This window comes from Micromys minutus (genome assembly GCF_963924665.1).
Source record: "Micromys minutus genome assembly, chromosome: 11".
Taxonomy (NCBI): Eukaryota; Metazoa; Chordata; class Mammalia; order Rodentia; family Muridae; genus Micromys; species Micromys minutus.
The window spans coordinates 17,998,286-18,015,011 of record NC_137980.1 but is presented as its reverse complement, the minus strand read 5'-3'; the positions used below and the strand labels follow the sequence as shown (position 1 = coordinate 18,015,011).

The 16,726-nt window shown below is 42.4% G+C and overlaps 2 protein-coding genes across 3 annotated transcripts in view; both read left to right on the top strand.

Annotated features, from left to right (window-relative positions):
• POLK (DNA polymerase kappa) overlaps nt 1–5,156 on the top strand; it is a 56,416-nt gene extending 51,260 nt beyond the window's left edge. For both annotated transcript variants that reach the window (XM_080925298.1, XM_080925299.1), the window contains exons 13-15: nt 1,417–2,328; nt 3,315–3,348; nt 3,515–5,156. In XM_080925298.1, coding sequence (XP_080781424.1) covers nt 1,417–2,328; nt 3,315–3,348; nt 3,515–3,599 — 1,031 coding nt within the window. In that variant the 3' untranslated portion in view covers nt 3,600–5,156. The remainder of the gene's footprint in view (nt 1–1,416; nt 2,329–3,314; nt 3,349–3,514) is intronic.
• A 6,211-nt stretch (nt 5,157–11,367) lies between these two features.
• The window catches only part of ANKDD1B (ankyrin repeat and death domain containing 1B), a gene marked incomplete at both ends in the record, with an annotated part of 49,135 nt that continues 43,776 nt past the window's right edge, over nt 11,368–16,726 (top strand). The window contains 2 exons of the mRNA XM_080924821.1: nt 11,368–11,539; nt 14,094–14,197. Coding sequence (XP_080780947.1) covers nt 11,368–11,539; nt 14,094–14,197 — 276 coding nt within the window. The remainder of the gene's footprint in view (nt 11,540–14,093; nt 14,198–16,726) is intronic.

Sequence of the window (16,726 nt, the reverse complement as noted above, 5' to 3'; positions counted from 1 at the left end):
CAGTAAAGACAATACTGCCCAAGGGGAAGGGTGAGAGCAGAGGATGGAGGGCCAGTGAAACAACTGTGTATTGTAAAAGTAACTTTTATTCCCCTGAGGTAATTGTCATCTCTGAGGCCTGCTGCTTCCTATGCTAACCTAGGCCTAGTCCTAGGAGCTTCCAGCCACCATACAATCTAACCTAGGCCTAGAAGGCTGAATAAGCTCACCCTTTCTAGTTCGTTCTGAACTCTGGATAGCTGATTCAACTCAGCTGTTCTGACTCAAACTTCTCTGCAGCTGCCTGATTCATTCTGGCTTCTGTCTCAGCCTCTGACCTTTTGCTCTGCTTGGCCTCAATCTGTCAGTCTATTCTAATCTGGCCCCTTCCCGTTCCCTGGCTTGTTCTGTCTTCCCAGTGTCTAGCTTGTTCCCTCTCTGCACCCTATCTTGGTAAAACTGCCTCCTCCCCCTCTCTGCCCTGCCCCCTTACGTTGCCTCTTTGTTCTCACGAGAGTAGGGCATATTCAGATCTTTTTATGGTTCATCACTTTGTCTGACACTCAATCAGACATCACTTTCACACTTGATCTTAGCCAAAAGGCTGACATCCCTTTCAGACATGGGTGCTTCAAATGAACTTTACCTTCATTGTTTGGGATTAATGGTATGTACTAACAGTGTGTCTGTATTCTAGCCAGAGTAGCCATGTTGCTGGATTAGAATTCCTCTACAGTATGTGATTCTATAATGGTGAACATACGTCTTCATAACTATATCTAAACTCATAGAATGAAAACTGCCAAGATTAATTTCTCAGATCAGCTATAGCATTTGTGATAGTGCTGTGTATGCGGTACTGGCCGTGGTACATGAATGACAACAGATGATATATGGGAATATTCTGTTCAATTATCATGTAAAAATGAAACATTCCTTAAAAAGTTAAGTCTATCGAAAAAGATCAGCACTGAAGAGTCTCTGTAGTTGACTTCAATTAATTCTTTCTACTTAATGACATTGAAAGCTCTATATAATCATGCCAAACCCAATAGATTCTTAACATTTACTGATACTCAGTTTTATAAAGCAAAGTAAATTCTTCTTTATAATACCAGCCATGATGCCAGTATCCTTTAATTTGGAAAATACTGGTCTGGGAATGTAGCTAAGTGGTAAGTTATATGTCTAACATTTGAAAGACTGTATACGAGTCCAAACCTTAGCACTTTAAAAACGAATGTTGTGTATATGTGTGTACATCTCCAGCGGTACTTATTTCTCTCTAGTTTACCTGTGCATACATGTCATAGCAGTATTGCTTCCCACGCTTTGTCTGTGATGGGGGTGGATGTCTATACAGTTTAAGACTGACTTTGTCCGTGTTGGGGGTGGATGTCTATACAGTTTGAGACTGACTGTTCTGGTCTCCTTTAGGTGTTCGGATGTCTACTTTCTCCAACGACGATGACAAGAAACACCAACAAAGGAGCATCATTGGTTTCTTAAAAGCTGGAAACCAAGCTTTGCCATCCACTGGGTATATTCTAGACAAAACTGACAAAACTGAGCTTGTAAAGCCCTTAGAAATGTCTCATAAGAAGAGTTTCTTTGATAAAAAGCGATCAGAAAGGATCTCGGACTGTCAAGACACACCCAGATATGAAATTTCCGGTCAGCAAACTTTACAGACCTCGGAACCAGCCCAAGCATTAAAGAAGATGAGCAAGAGTTTTGAAACATCAGAGAATTCAAATGACCCTCACACATTTATATGTCCAGTTTGCTTTAGGGAGCAAGACGGCATCAGTCTGGAAGCCTTTAATGAACATGTAGATGCATGTCTTGATGGACCATCCACCAGTGAGAATTCAGAAATGCCCTGTTACTCACATGCTTCGTCTGCAGACACTGGTCAGACAGAGGATGCACACCACTCTATTCCACTGTGTGAGAAATGGGGGCATGAAAATGGAGACATCACTTCAGTAGATGGTGCAGATCTGACAGAGACAGAGGACAGGTCATTGAAAGCAGCAAATATGGACACTCTAGGGAATTATCACAGCAAAGATATTCCTGATATTCCAGACAAGTCTAGTCCTATATCCTTGGCAAATGAAACCGTCAGTATAGTAAGTGGGCAAGAATCTGCTCAGTGCTGTGCAGATGAGGTAGGAACAGGACAAGCTCTAGTTTGTCCTATTTGTAACCTAGAACAAGAGACTTCTGATCTTACCCTCTTCAACATTCATGTGGATATTTGCTTAAATAAAGGTATTATCCAAGAGCTGAGAAACAGGGAAGTTAACTCAGTTAAGCAACCCAAGGAGAGTTCCAGAAGCACTGGTAAGCTTGTCATGAAGAGGATTGTGTTGGGGAGAGGAAGGGAGGGAGGCCAGCACTAAGAACACTTGTAACTCTTGTGTAGGACCTATGTTTGGTCCCCAGAATGCACATGATGGCTTATAACTATCTGTAGCTCCAGTGCAAGAGAGTTCGGTACCCTCCTTTGGCCTCTACAGGCACCACACACACACACACACACACACACACACACACACACACACACGATACACGAACGTACATGTAGGTAAAACATCAATACACTTAAAATTAAATTTAAAAAATAAGAATAGTGTGATATTCTAGGGATATGTCTTATTAAAATTACTGAAACTATACATTTGAAATGTATATAATTAAAAGAATAGCTTGCATTTGCTCTCACTTAGGAAAATATTAGTTACCTACTCTTGCTAGAAATAACTCAAAATGAGCTTTTGAATTGGGGGGAAACTCCAGTTTAGTTTTGATTTATTGTAGAATGAAGTTAAGTTTGAAGGATTTGAGTGATCCACTCAAAAAAGAAATTCCCCCAGGGAACATCTGCCAGTGAGCTGTGGCAAGTTGGCTTTATTTATAGAACCAGGAAGCCTTTCACTTTTTTTTTCTTTTTGGTAATGCTTACTGCAGCAAGATTGCAGAAATTGAGTTTAATGCCAGTAGAACTAGTAAATTATAAGGAAACAGTGCTGTGAAATGAACTTTGTGGGGCTGGCAGCCAAGCCTTTCAACCTGAGCTTCGTCTCTGGAACGCGTGGTGGAAGGAAAGAACTGATTTCCAAAAGCTATCTGCTCACTACATACATGTGCTCACATGTACATACGCATACACGTGTGCACACACACTAGTTTAATTAATGTAACAGTATTTTTAAACTTTAGTTTGGGATATGTATAATATCTTTAATCTGTTTTATAATTTTTGTGAAGCTTTTTAGTGACTTTATCTTTTCTTTCATGGAATTTCTTGACTTTTCCTTCCCCTGCAGACAGACGTCAGAAGGCTTCGGGAAGGACCAAAAGGTATGATGGGCATGAGCTTTAGTGGAGAGAGCTCTGGTTCTCTCTGTGCTTTCCGGACTCACCTCCGCTATCTTAAACTAACCACGGAACATTTTCAAAGCTGTTTTCGCAGAATTCTGTATTTCCTTCCTTCTACATAGAAATTGTGTGTTCTTTCTCATTCTAGGCCAGGACTGAAGACAAAGGGCTCTACATCAAAGAAAACAAAACCCCGTGATCCCAGACACACCCTCGATGGATTTTTTAAATGAACTTTGAACGTTTTATTGATATTTTTAGTTGCAATTATTATTTTCATAGTTATCTATTCTTCCTCATTTTAAATATATTCCTCTAAGGAAGACAAGTGCAATAAATCCTCCCCCATGTGACCTTTTTAAGAAGGTAGACTGAGTATTAACTTATTTCTTTTATATTTTCCTTAATAACCATGAGAATTTCATTCCCAGTATATATATATATAATTAGTGGGAAATCAGTTGTGTTAGAGACCGTGTAAGAAGTGAGGTCAGAAGGTGATGCGTTATTTTATAATGAATATAAGATATTTACAAGGACTCTGAGCCGTGTGCAGCAACCTCAGCATCAGCTCCTCAGTGCTTAGTCACCGAGTTGCCATTGATGCTACCGTACCTGCTCCCGTGTCTAAGCGTCCTGTAAGCGTGTGGAATTAGATTTAGCCACGATGTCCGTGAAGAACATGACCTTAACAGAAAGAGCATGGGTCTGGCTGTTCCCTTCAGGAGCGTGGAGCACAGCGTTGTCTGTGTTCAGAGCCCTTGCTCGCCATTGTTTGTGTTGTCTTAGGAATAAGCACTTGGCTCACATAAAGGAACGCGTAGTCTGTAATTCAAAACTGTTCTTCTAACTCAGTACTTTAAATGGCAGTGTTTAATTTCTTCCCAGTTATGTTTGACTACAAATCTGCAATGAACAGGATAAGTTGTGCAGTTGCTTGGTTTTTTATTCACCTCTTTAGTATCCGAAGACGAGCCCTGAGGGGCCACTGCACTACTGTAGAACGTCTCTGTGTCCCTGGTAATAGTCGTGGAAGAAAAATAGCTGCAGTTCAGAGGCTGCTGCAGATGTAGCACCACAAATTCCTATCAAAACGCCCTCCCTGCTACTGCTTGAAGAACTGAGTCCTGCTGGGTTGCAGTGGTGCACACCTTTAGTCCAAGCGCTGGGAGGCAGAGGCAGGAGGATCTCTGAATTCAAGGACAGCCTGGTCTACAGAGTGAGTTCCAGAAAGAACAGCCAGGACCACACATAGATGCCCTACCTCAAAACACAAACAAAGAACTGAATCTTCTTTTATATTTTTGTCTTGCATATTTTAGTGCATTCATTGTAGACAGAGAACTATTTGAGGGACCTTAGGACCATCCTTGTGTGCCACAGTCTTAACCTGGCTTTTAATTGCTAGACTGCTTTAAAAATGCTCTAAAAGCTGACATACCAGACCCTCCCTGATACCATACAGCACAACAGTTCCAAAGCTGTGGTGTTTTGCTTATTGATTGTGTTTTACTTATGTAAACTATTTATAACATTAAATTCAACGAAACTGATTTAATGTATTGAAAAATAGATATTACTGTATGTATTATTTTCTTCCATCTGAAGTTTATTTTTGTTGTTTTCAACATTAAATAATAAATTATTCTCATAGAGATGCTACATTTAATTGAATGTCATAATATTTAATAATTTAATTTTTTTTTAAATTAAGAATTTTGTCATGGGGCTGGAGAGATGGCTCAGCGGTTAAGAGGACTGACTACTCTTCCAGAGGTCCTAAGTTCAATTCCCGGCAACCACATGGTGGCTCACAACCATCTGTAATGAGATTTGATGTCCTGTTCTGGTGTGTCTGAAGACAGCTACAGTGTTCCCATATATAATAAATAAATAAATCTTTATTTTAAAAAAAAGAATTTTTCATGAATACTTACATTACTTTCTTTTCTTGCTCTTTGTCTTCCAACTCCTCCCATGTCCTTTCAATCCCTCTCAAATCTATGACCTCTCTGTAGACATTGCTGCCTGTGCGATCGAGCGTGTGTGTGTGTGTGTGTGCGTGTATGTGTGTGTGTGTGTGTGTGTGTGTGTGTGTACACGTGCGCGTGCATGCGTATGCACACATTGTTACATATATGGTAACCTGCTGAGCACATTTGGTAGTTCATATGTATGTGTTTATGGCTGAATAAAGCAGATGGCTCGTCAGGCTTGTCCCTGGAAAAGACTGCTCACCCTCTCACAGTCCCTACGTGCAGCTCTTCATCCAGGAGTAGAGCCTTGTGAGAGCCTCCCGTGTTTCGCCATTGTGCGGGTCTTGTTTGAGCACCGATATTGCTGAGTTTTTGTGCGTATAGCTTCCTTGTCGTAAGCAGAAGACACCATCTGAGCGGACATCCGGGTCCTCTGGCTCTTACTGTCTTAGCACCCCATCTCCCACAATGCTCCCGGAGCAGGTGCAGGCGCCATGGTGTAGATGCATCATCTGGAGTCTTCTGTTCCCTTCTCAATAGGAAACAAACAGAGCTTTCGGAGAAGTGACTGCTTCCTCACCAGAGACTCCTGAGCCGGGAAGGAACTCTCCAGTTCCCATGCAAGAACTGCCACATCTTTCACATTCTTCCGTCTGTCTTCTCACGCTTGAATCATACCATCTGGACCATCCTCTTCCCCGGGCCCTCTGCACTTCTGGGTCGAAGTTCATCCTCAGGGGAAGACGGCAGGAAGCCAAGGACAAAGCCTGGGGGCAGGACTGGAGGGAGCACCGTGGTGGACTTGCTCTCTGCTTCCTCCACGTCCGGCATCTCTCTGCATTCCTGGTCTGCCTTTCTGATAGTTCATCCTTGTTCTCTGTCCGAACTCCTCCCACATCCTTTGTTACCCGTTTAGTCTAGTCTAGCATTTCTTAAGCATTTGAAGCATTTTTAGAACGCATAATGGAACTTAGAGCACTAAATGAGGACCCATAACCTTAGAGAGTCAAATCGTAGAAGAACATGTTTGTGATGGGCAGGGGAAAACTAGTATCTGGAATATTAAATTGATTCTTAAGACTCAGGAAGAAAAATAGTTTATATGAGGTGATACAAAAGACTTGAAATCACGTTTCACATAGAAGAACACCTAAATGACCAAGAGCCATGAAAACACTCTTGACCATATTAATCATCCGGACACGACACGAAACCAGGAAGCAGTATTAGTACATCCCTACTGTGCTAGCAAGAAGAAACAATTAAGGGTTGCTAAGCTTTAAACGTGGCTTAAAGCCTTGTTTTGAGGATAATCACTTTGGAAAGCAATGTGTCCTTTAATCAGTTTAAAAGATGAAGTGACTAAGCACTAGAAGTTAGTAAAAATGAAACTTCATATGGTCAGTGTGTTTGCCGACATTTCACGAGAAGGTTTATTTTTAGCTGACTTGCCCACTTTTAAAATAGATCTACATTTTCCCCCAGAGTTCAGTAAAGTTCTGTCTATAAAAATCAATACTATTTCTATAAAACAGCGATAACCAATTAGGAAATAGAACAAAAATAATTCTGTTTATCATGGGGCTCTCAGAAGGAAGAAAAGGTCCAAGGATTTTGGGAGCTTCACAGTGTTAAAAGATAGATAGTACAGATAATTAATGAAATCATCTTATTGGTGAGCAGGAAGAATGACTATAAAATTAACCCCCACACACAACAGTTACACTATTACATACAATAAAATTCAGAACCCCTAAGAAACTGGTAAGTAAAGCCAGGATTGGTGGCATAAGCCTTTAACCCCAACATTCAGGAGGCTGAGGCAAGAAGATCTCTGAGTTCAAGGCCAGGCTGGTGAGACTCTGTCTCAAAAGATAAGTAGATACTAAATTTTTGGTAGCAATGAATAAGGTATAAACAGTAGCGTTGATAATGGGAGGGGCATTTAAAATTGCCTAGTGTGAAAAGTAGTGACTGTTAAGTAAATGGTCCTTCTGTGTTTAATAACTTTGATGGAATCTAACTGCTTTGAGTCCTTAGTCGACCCCCTGATTATATGCTAGAAGAACTAATAGAACTGAGAAAAACTTTCACCCAGGTTATAGTCTGTAAGAGTGAAAATACATAAATTAATAAGCAAAGAGGCTAGCTATGACTCAGAAGTAGGATGCTTCGCTATAAGTGTACGATCCTAGGTTTGCTACATAGCACAGTATGGGGTTGATGTCAACAGAGTCCCGTGCTTCCAGGGGAGGAATATGAGGTGTACACAACTCTCCTGAAGTACCATGTGCCAGCATGCAAATTGCTTCCCACCAAGACAACTAGCCCAACTTCTACCACTTGGGGTTTTTCCTGGAAGTCTGTGGCAGACAGGTCTTTCATCCCAACTGACCTTAGCTACAAAACCTTAAACCTTCCAGAGAGCTAGTGGTCCAAGGCCTCAGTCTTCAAAAGTCATGTATTCAGCATAAGCAAGTTGATAACATAAGCTATCTCTTCCAACTAACACACAATGTGGCCCAATGCTTTGGACATGAAACATTCTTTCGGGCTTCTAAAGGCCAAGGACTCAGAGGCTAGTTCATTTGAAGAAAGAGGTCTTTCTTTGCAAAATGTAGGAGTTGAGAAACCTGAATCTGCCAAGGTAACCTTCATATTGTTCTTGCAAAATAAATGTCCATCAGAACTGTATTTGAATAAAGAATAAAAAGATAAGGATCACTTGGGGTAACATTTATTTTGCTTTTTTTAATGTAAATAAAAAACCCTCAAATCTTAATATTTTGAGGGAGTCTGGCCTATTTGTGGCAAACAGACCTAGTGACTGCCTATACAGCAGACAGTGTGCCCATTTTAGTGTTCTGGGAATGTATGGCTAAACATCTTGCCTCAGTGTTCTGTGATAATAGAAGATTATGGGAAGCCATTTGTAAATCCAGACCATTCTCTCAGAGTGTTTAGCATGGGATTGTAAGACATGGTCTTCAAGAGACAGAGGTTTCCACACTGACAAGGTAAAAGTCATTGTCTTTGGGGTTTTACTGCTGTGAACAAACACCATGACCAAGGCAGTTCTTATAAGGACGTTTAACTGGGGCTGACTTACTGGTTCAGAAGTTCAATACGTTGTCATCAAGGTGGGGGACATGGCAGCATCCAGGCAGGCATGGTGCAGGAGGAGCTGAGAGCTCTACATCTTTCTCTGTAGGCTGCTAGCAGAATACTGGCTTCCAGGCAGCTAGGATGAGGGTCTTAAAGCCCACATCCACAGTGACACACCTACTCCAACAGGGCCACACCTTCTAATAGTGCCACCCCCTGGGCTGAGCATATATAACTCATCACAGTTGTGTTGCTGAGTTAAAGAAGTAACTATATGCTAAGAGAACATAGGTAATGCAATATAATGACAAGAGAGCGACATCAATCACTGAGACACTTCTACTGTTCTCATTTTCAGTGCATTCATTCATCACAGGTTGTGTGTCAGCTCATTACACACACACACACACACACACACACACACACACACACACACCACTTCTATCTCTACTGTCGATCCCAAATATGTCAGCAAACTCCATCTGTCCCTGTAGAGCCATTTGGAAGGACCCATTGCTCTCCTCTGTGAAGCTTACTAGTTACCTCCACGCTGACATTCTAACCACTTCCTCAGCTTCTCCAGAGCCAAAACAATTTGAGTACCTTTTAAAAGATCAACCATAAACTGTGTTTTCAGAATAATCATCTTGCGTTGCTTCTTTTGCTGTTGTTTTTCAAATGCTCTTAGCTCTTTGGGTCTGAGAGGAATGGTAAAGGAGAGATTCGTGATTTCCTGTGTTCAGAACCGTCTATAGTGCAAGTGTTCGCACCTTGACATGAGCTATAGAACCTTAACTAGTCAAAATTCCTGGAGCTATAATAGCTCTTAAGAAATGTAAGACCTGTAGATTGTCCACCATGTACTTCTAATGCTAGCTCCTAGTCTGGTAAGCAGAGAACCACACAGAAAACCACAGCAAATAACCCTTCAGGGTCTTTTGAGAGCAAAAAACAGTGGATCCCAGAAAGAGGGGTGGGGGTATCCTTTCCCCAAGGGGCCTTTGGGTCTATTGAAAAGTGAGTTGTTTCCACTTGGTCAGCAGGCCTTCGAAAGCTCATTCTGGTCCCAAAGCAACAGAGCACAAACTAGAAGGGAAATTCTTTGTCTCTAAGGTAGGACTGCCAATCAGTCAAGGTTTGGTGGTCAGAGGCTGTAGAGATGCGCTAGCTCCCTTTTTATCTCTGAAACCCCAGAGAGGGTTCTGTGGAGAGCGAACTAGGAACTGAATGCCCTTCAGCAGGAGATGCCAAAGGAGGAACAGAAGAAGACCCCCATCCCCCCCACACCCATCGCCCCCACCCCTCCAGGTGGCCAGAGCATCAGACAATTCATTTTCAATTTGAAAAAGACAGCATCACACTGGATGCTTTATAGCTTCTCTCTCGTCCAAGCTCTAAATCAAGCAGAAGACGCCAGTGACGTTTGGGTGGGGTCTTTTGTCCTTTGCTAATGGAGGCTAGCCTCTCAACATTTCTAGGGGGGTGTAGACCAGTAGTTCTCAACCTGTGGTTCACATATCAGGTATTTACATTACGATTCGTAACAGTAGCAAAATCATAATTCTATGATTAGGGGTCACCACGACAGGAGGGGACTGTGTTAGAGGGGCACAGCATGAGGAAGGCTGAGAACCACTTGTGCAGGGCCTGACATCACAGTGCTTTTTATCTGGTCAAGAGCTTTAACAATGAGAGAGCCCAGCTGGAAGTTTAAAAGCAATCTGTGTGCTTATTATTATTATTATTATTATTATTATTATTATTATTATTAGGATAGCACAGTCGAACATTCTGTGGAGTTGGTCTGATTTCTACGGTTAATATACTGACACTCTGAATTTTTTCATCTAGTATTTGGAATTTTATTTAATTGCTTTGAATCCTGTTTTCCACTTACATATTACACTTTGCATGTTAGTCCTGCCTTATATTTCTATCAGTACTCATTATAGTATATTTGCAATTGTTATGATCATAATACCCTACTATAAAGATTGGGCCTATTTGCTTTTTTTTTTTAAGTTATAAACGATGCTCTGCTTAAGACATCTTGTCTTGATAATCCGAGAAACACTGATTTGAATTTAATACTTAAAATTTGGTGCACAATAATTAGAAAGGAAAACAAGCTTTAAATGTACATTGATATCATATAATTTTACATTAGTTCTTAACGTGTATGTGTGCACCATGGAGGCCTGACAAGGGCTTTGGATGCTCTGGAGCCAGAGTTAACAGCTGGGTGTGAGCCACCCAGAGCTGGTGCTGGAACCCAAACTCTAGTCCTCTGCAAAAATGTAAGTACTCTTGATCACTGAACAATCTTTCCTGTCCAAAAAGTGCATAATTTATATTAAAATGAAACACCTCCAATTCATAACAGAAAATTAAAGTCATATTACCTCTTTCATTTGAAGTTTATTTGATGAGTCAGGATTTGTTGGACCTGTTTCAGTACTGTTTTAACTATTTCTAACGGACCAGACGAGAAAGCTGATAACTTCATGATTATCAAATGAGAAATTGAGTCCCCCCCCCCCCCCCCCGCCCCGCAAGGAGGAAAATCTGGAATCCCAGATAGGAAGTATTTAATATTGCATTTCCAATAATGAGTTGACTATAAATCAGACCCAGGCATTTAAAATTGTACAGAGAACTGTTGGAGTATGAGCTGAACATTTCCGAGGGCTTGTAGATTTCTAGAAATGGTTCCTTTTGTGTAGAGCCAAACACTAGTACCTGGCATGCCACACCTAAAGGCGGACTCTGCAGACCAGCCCAAGCCAGGGAAGGGGTGGGGAACCAAGGGCCTGTGCCTAGCCACTGGCTCCAAAGAGAGCAGGCTCGGCCCTGTGCTCTTTCGGGGTGCATTTGCAGTCCAGCTCCGCACCTTAGTGGAGTCTCCACAGCGAGGGTGACCATGAACCCTGAGAGTGGCCAGGGCCGCGGAGCAAGGGCTCTGATGCTACAGGAGGCCATGGGCCTCAAGGCCAACCTAAAGGATGCAGCCGCCAGGCCCTGGAGGAGCCTGGCTAGGATGCCGAAGCCGGAGGTGCAGGATCCGGAAGCAGCAGCTGCAGGACATGAGGGCTGTGAGTCCTGGGACAAGGTCTGATGGGCAGAGGGTGGGCTCACTGCAGCCTGGAAGGACACAGGTGCCTGGCGACCCTCGGGATGCCCAACACTGCCCCCCTCGCTGTCTGGTTTTCACCTTTGACGTTCTCCCCACTGAGTGTTGATCCACACCGGATACTGTGGATGGGAGGGTGACTTTTCCGAGCTGGGGCAGAGACTGTTTAAAGAAATGAGTAAGCCCTTGTCCAAATAAGAAAAGAACTCCTTGTGCCTTTGTCTTAAACCATGATTTGTGCGCAGATTTATTTGTGTGACTTTAAGTCACTTAACATTGTGGCGTTTAAGTTTCTAAAGCATAAGCTGCACTAAGTCTTCAGGAGTTGAAGATAAAGAACTCACATCTCTTAACTTAACAGCACAGCGTGGACTCCCGTAGTCCCCAGCCTTAGCAACCGTCTACTGTTTCCTTAGTATAATGGGCAGTTAGCTACTACCAGAACTATTTTCTAGGGCCTAATATTTGCAAGGCATGTTTCAGATAGGAGGATGCAGAGAAGGCAGCTCTGGTGTCTGCGAACTCGACCTCTGTTGTGGAGGAGACTGATGGATCACAAACAAGGAAGTTGGGGGGGGGGCAATTTTAGGAAAAGTTCATGAAACGAGGGCACAGGAGTTTAGGAGACAGAGCACATTTGGTCACAGACAGCCATCGGAGGTTCCAGTAGAAACCACCACAAACAAGAGTCAAGCAGATGCAGGCATCGAGTCCCTGTGTCTAAAATGAGGAGGATGCCCAGCCGTTCCGGAACAGGGAGAATAAGCTGAGAGCTGGGGAGATTGGAGAGGGTTAGACTTCGGACGGTGAATGTCTCTTAAGGGTTGAAAGCTCCGCAACCTTTTTATATGCTCTGGGGTTAGAGCTCAGGTGACTGGGCTTTGTATGTCAACTGCCTTTACTGACTAAGCCATCTCCTTGGTCCCTAACAGAGACTTTTATAGACTCTGTTGTTCTTTAAAGAACACCAAAAAACTGTCTTCGAGCACAATGATTTCCTTTTTGGAATAGTTTAAACTACAAATCTAATTTCTTTAATAGTCAGGGCTATGGATTCATCTTGCATAAATTTTGGTAGCATGTGGGTTTCTAGCAAACATATCATGTGATCTTAGTTGTTAAATTCATGTGGATGGATTTGTTCACAATATTCCATTATCTCTCTCTCTTTCTTTCTTTCTTTCTTTCTTTCTTTCTTTTTTTTTTTTTTTTTGACAGTCCTACTAATTAAGTATCCCGAGTGGTCTTGAATTCACAGTCTTCTGCCTTCTCTGGAGCCATATCATATCTATAGACCTGTAAACACATTCTTTCATTTGTGACATTGATATTTTATGTCATCTGGCTAGGCATTTGTTGGTTCACTGATATTTTCAGGAAACCATCTGTTGTTCCCATTGACTTTGATTTGTGTTTTGGGTTTTTTGTTTTGTTTTGTTTTTGTTTTCTGTCTAAATCTCCGTTGTCTAAAACTTCCTTGCTATGTTTCTTCTATCTACTAACTTAAGGTCTATTTTGCTCTTCTCCTTTTAAAAAACATTTGCTTTTTATTTCATGAGTATGCCTGTGTGTGCACAAATGCACGGTGTATGTGCCTGGTGCCTGTGGAGACCAGAAGAGGGCATTTAATCCCCTAGAAATGTAGTTGCAGACAATTGTGAATGCCTTGTGAGTGCTGGGACCCAAACCCAGGTCCTCTATAAGAACAATCAGTGCCCATCACTGCTGAGCAGTCTTTCCAGCTCTGAGCTTTTCCTTTTCATTTGGTTCAAAGTATTTGGTTCAAATGTCTGCTGTTAATTCTTAACCTCAATTTTGATTTTTATCCCTCATGCCTAGGATTGTCTCCTGAGAACCCTCTTGGTGTTGAAGATTGTCTATACTTGTTAATAAAGTCTACTCTGTGTGTGTGAGAGAGAGAGAGAGAAAAAGAGAGAGAGAGAGAGAGAGGAGAATGAATGTAATGTCATGTTCACAGTAGACATGAATCCAATTTTATGTCCTTTCTTACAAATGAAAATAAAACATTCATTCATTCCTCCTGGCCTTTATCTGGGTCTTGACAGAGACCTCATTTCAAGGTTTTGTTCTCACAGGCCTGGCACTGAATCGGAGTTTTGTAGATAGATGTTTGTCTTTGTAAGGTTCACGTTCCTTTCAGTCTCTTCTTGTTCCCTGGGAGGTCAGTCTGCTGTATCTTTAAGACCTGCTACACTAACAGATTGGGGGGCTTTGAGGAGCTCTTCTTGAACAATGCTTTGTTTGGGGTAAACAAAGGAATATTTTGAGGTTGTGAAAACACTTGCCCTGTGAAAAAATGGTGAAATCGCAGTATCCTGGCTCAGTAAAATACTTACACACATGCACTGTGTCCTCAGTGGCACAGTGGGAAAGTCTCTGGAAAGTCTCAGGGTTGCTGGTTCAACCTTTCCAAGAGCAAGGCTGTCACGTGACCCATGACAGACAACTGTGGCCTCCTTCACTTCCCGGGGTCATGTTCCCTCTCTGTCTTCCAGTGCTGCCAATCGAGAGAAGCTTTCAGAATGCCGCTAAAAGCAATAATTTGGATCTTATGGAGAAGCTGTGTGAAAAGAAGGTGAACATTAATGCTGTGAACAATGTGAGTAGAAGTCACAAATTTGACAAGTGACTCCTCCACGGGACGGCTCGGAAGTACGAAGGTCAACTGGAGTCATCCTAGTCAAAGGGATGAGGCTGGCTGAGATGTGGGGGTCTGCTGTGGGCATGAAGGCTAACGGTAGAATTGAGCAGCAGAGCAGGCTCTGAGTGTTTTCTCTAGGGGAGGGAAGTGTGCAGGGTCTTATGTGCATCCTTGTGAAGTCTGTGGGTAGGCAGGCAAGTCCACCATTGGGATGTCAGGCCTGGACTTGGTCATAGATTGTATCCTGTGGATCAGTTCAGTCTAGCCCATTTTGGAAAGGTAGGCTAAGCTTTGCTATAACATCTGGGCTTTCCTCCCTCTCTCCCCTCCCTCTCCTACCCTCCCCCTCTGATATCCAATGTGGTTAGGTTTTTCAAGGTTTTAAAAATCCAAAGAAGTATGTGGGCTTTTCATTTTTATGCTTTGGAAACAGAAAGCATCTACACATCAGGCAATGAAATCTGGGTTTTGTTCTTCAAGTTCCTAGGCTTTCAGGGAGATGTCCTCTGCCAGAAATGTGGAGTTCTTATTGCTTGTCTTGGTGGGGAGTTCAAGGCACAGTTGATCAGCATGATCAGGTTGGGAGGTAGGCACTTGCCTAGAATGAATTGTAGAGTGCTTTGAGGTCACAGCGGCAGAGGTGGATTTAATGCTAAATAAAATCAGGGTCCCTGCTTGTCCAGGCCCCTTCCGGGACACTGGGAGAGTTCTAGCAACATGGCCCATGGTTATAGGACTCTCAAAAGACCCAAAAATGGAAACATTATAGCAGCAGATTATACTTTTCTGATTTGAACTTTAAAAAGAGCTCCCCAAGTCTGGGGAAATAGCTTTGTCAGTAAAGTGTTGGCCACACAGTATGAAGACATGAGCTAGCACAAAGAGAAAAGGCCAGGCTTAGGGGCACAAGCTTGTAACCCCCCCTGCTGAGGAGGTAGTAACTGAAGCTCTCTGGCTGGCAGGCCTAGCCTGATTAGCAAGCCTGGGGTCCCAGTGAGAAATGCTTCAAAAGTCAAAGTAGATGACGCCTGGGTTGACTTCTAGCCTCCACACGAGAAAGTGTGAGGTGACCTCCTGCCCTCTCCCACCCACAAAAGGGCTCCCTAAATAGATACCCTAACTCGGGTGTCACACAATCTCTACCCATCTGTCCCAGGCTGGTAGGTCATGGAAACAAACTGCATAGTCTAAGTCATGCAGCACGTGCAGCAGAATGATCTTCAGCAGCTGTATGTGAAACACTAGTACAGGGTATGTGCTCATGCATGCTCCTATGGGAATTTATATGTGCATGCCTGTAATTCGTATTTATGTGCATTTTGACATATATATATATATATATGTATATATATATATATATATATATACACTAATTCTACTAATATATTCTTTGTAAAATAGTCTATATATTTTATTATAACTACATACTATGTGTGTATGTGGTTGTGTGCACATGTGTGTGTGTGTGTGTGTAGAAAACCAGAAAAAATATAGCATAACAATTCTAGGAATAAAATATAGGGGAGGTGGGGAGAAAGGGAAAGAGATAGGAGGAGGAAAGAAAAGATAAGAGGGTCTGGGGCTAGTGAGAAGGCTCAGCTGCTAAGAGCACTGGCTGCTTTGCAGAGGACAGAGATTAGATTCCTAGACCCTACATGCCAGTGCACAACCTTCTTTAACTCCAGTTCCAGGAGGCTGAGCATCCTCTTCTGGCTTCTGTGAACACCGTGGAGGCAGGGGATCTCTTGAGTTTGAGGCTAACATGATCTACACAGTGAGTTCCAGGCCAGCCAGAGCTCCAAAAATAAAAAGAAACTGAAAGAAAAGAAGCTGGCACGCTAAAACTTTCAAAAATAGTTATTTGCTGAATTACAGGTATTTATCTTTTAAAACGGTTATGAGTATGGAGTTTCATTTTTGAGAAAGCAAAACAGTAGCCATTTTTCTAACAAGCAGGATATATAGTCTCTGGTACATGAAACAGTTTAAAATTTTCTACACAAAGTAGTTGTATTACTGGTTTCTAACCTACAGCTTCATACATGATCTATTTCCCCAGACGTGTGTGTGTGTGTGTGTGTGTGTGTGTGTGTGTGTGTGTGTTTCCATGGATTCAGGCCTGCATGTGAGTAGATGTTCACATGGATGGGCATGTGTATGGAAGCCAAAGAACATTCTTGAGTGTCAGCCCTTCCTCTCTGTCTTGCTCTATCTTTCCTTAATTCTACAAAAGAAAGTGCACAGGGTCTTCAGCCAGCTGTTTGTGGGTGGTCTGGAAAGCACCCCCCCTCGGGGGGAAGGGTGTACAATCTAGGATTGGTCCTAGATTGTAGCCTGGAGATCAAGCCCAACCCTCACACATGCTAGGCAAGTGCTCCATCCCTGAGCTACTGTGTTTGTAATGTTCTTTCTAATGACCGCTATTTAATCTTGTGCAAAGCAATTTATTGTCATGATTAGTTGCAGGGTTTCTTAAAAATCTGTGAT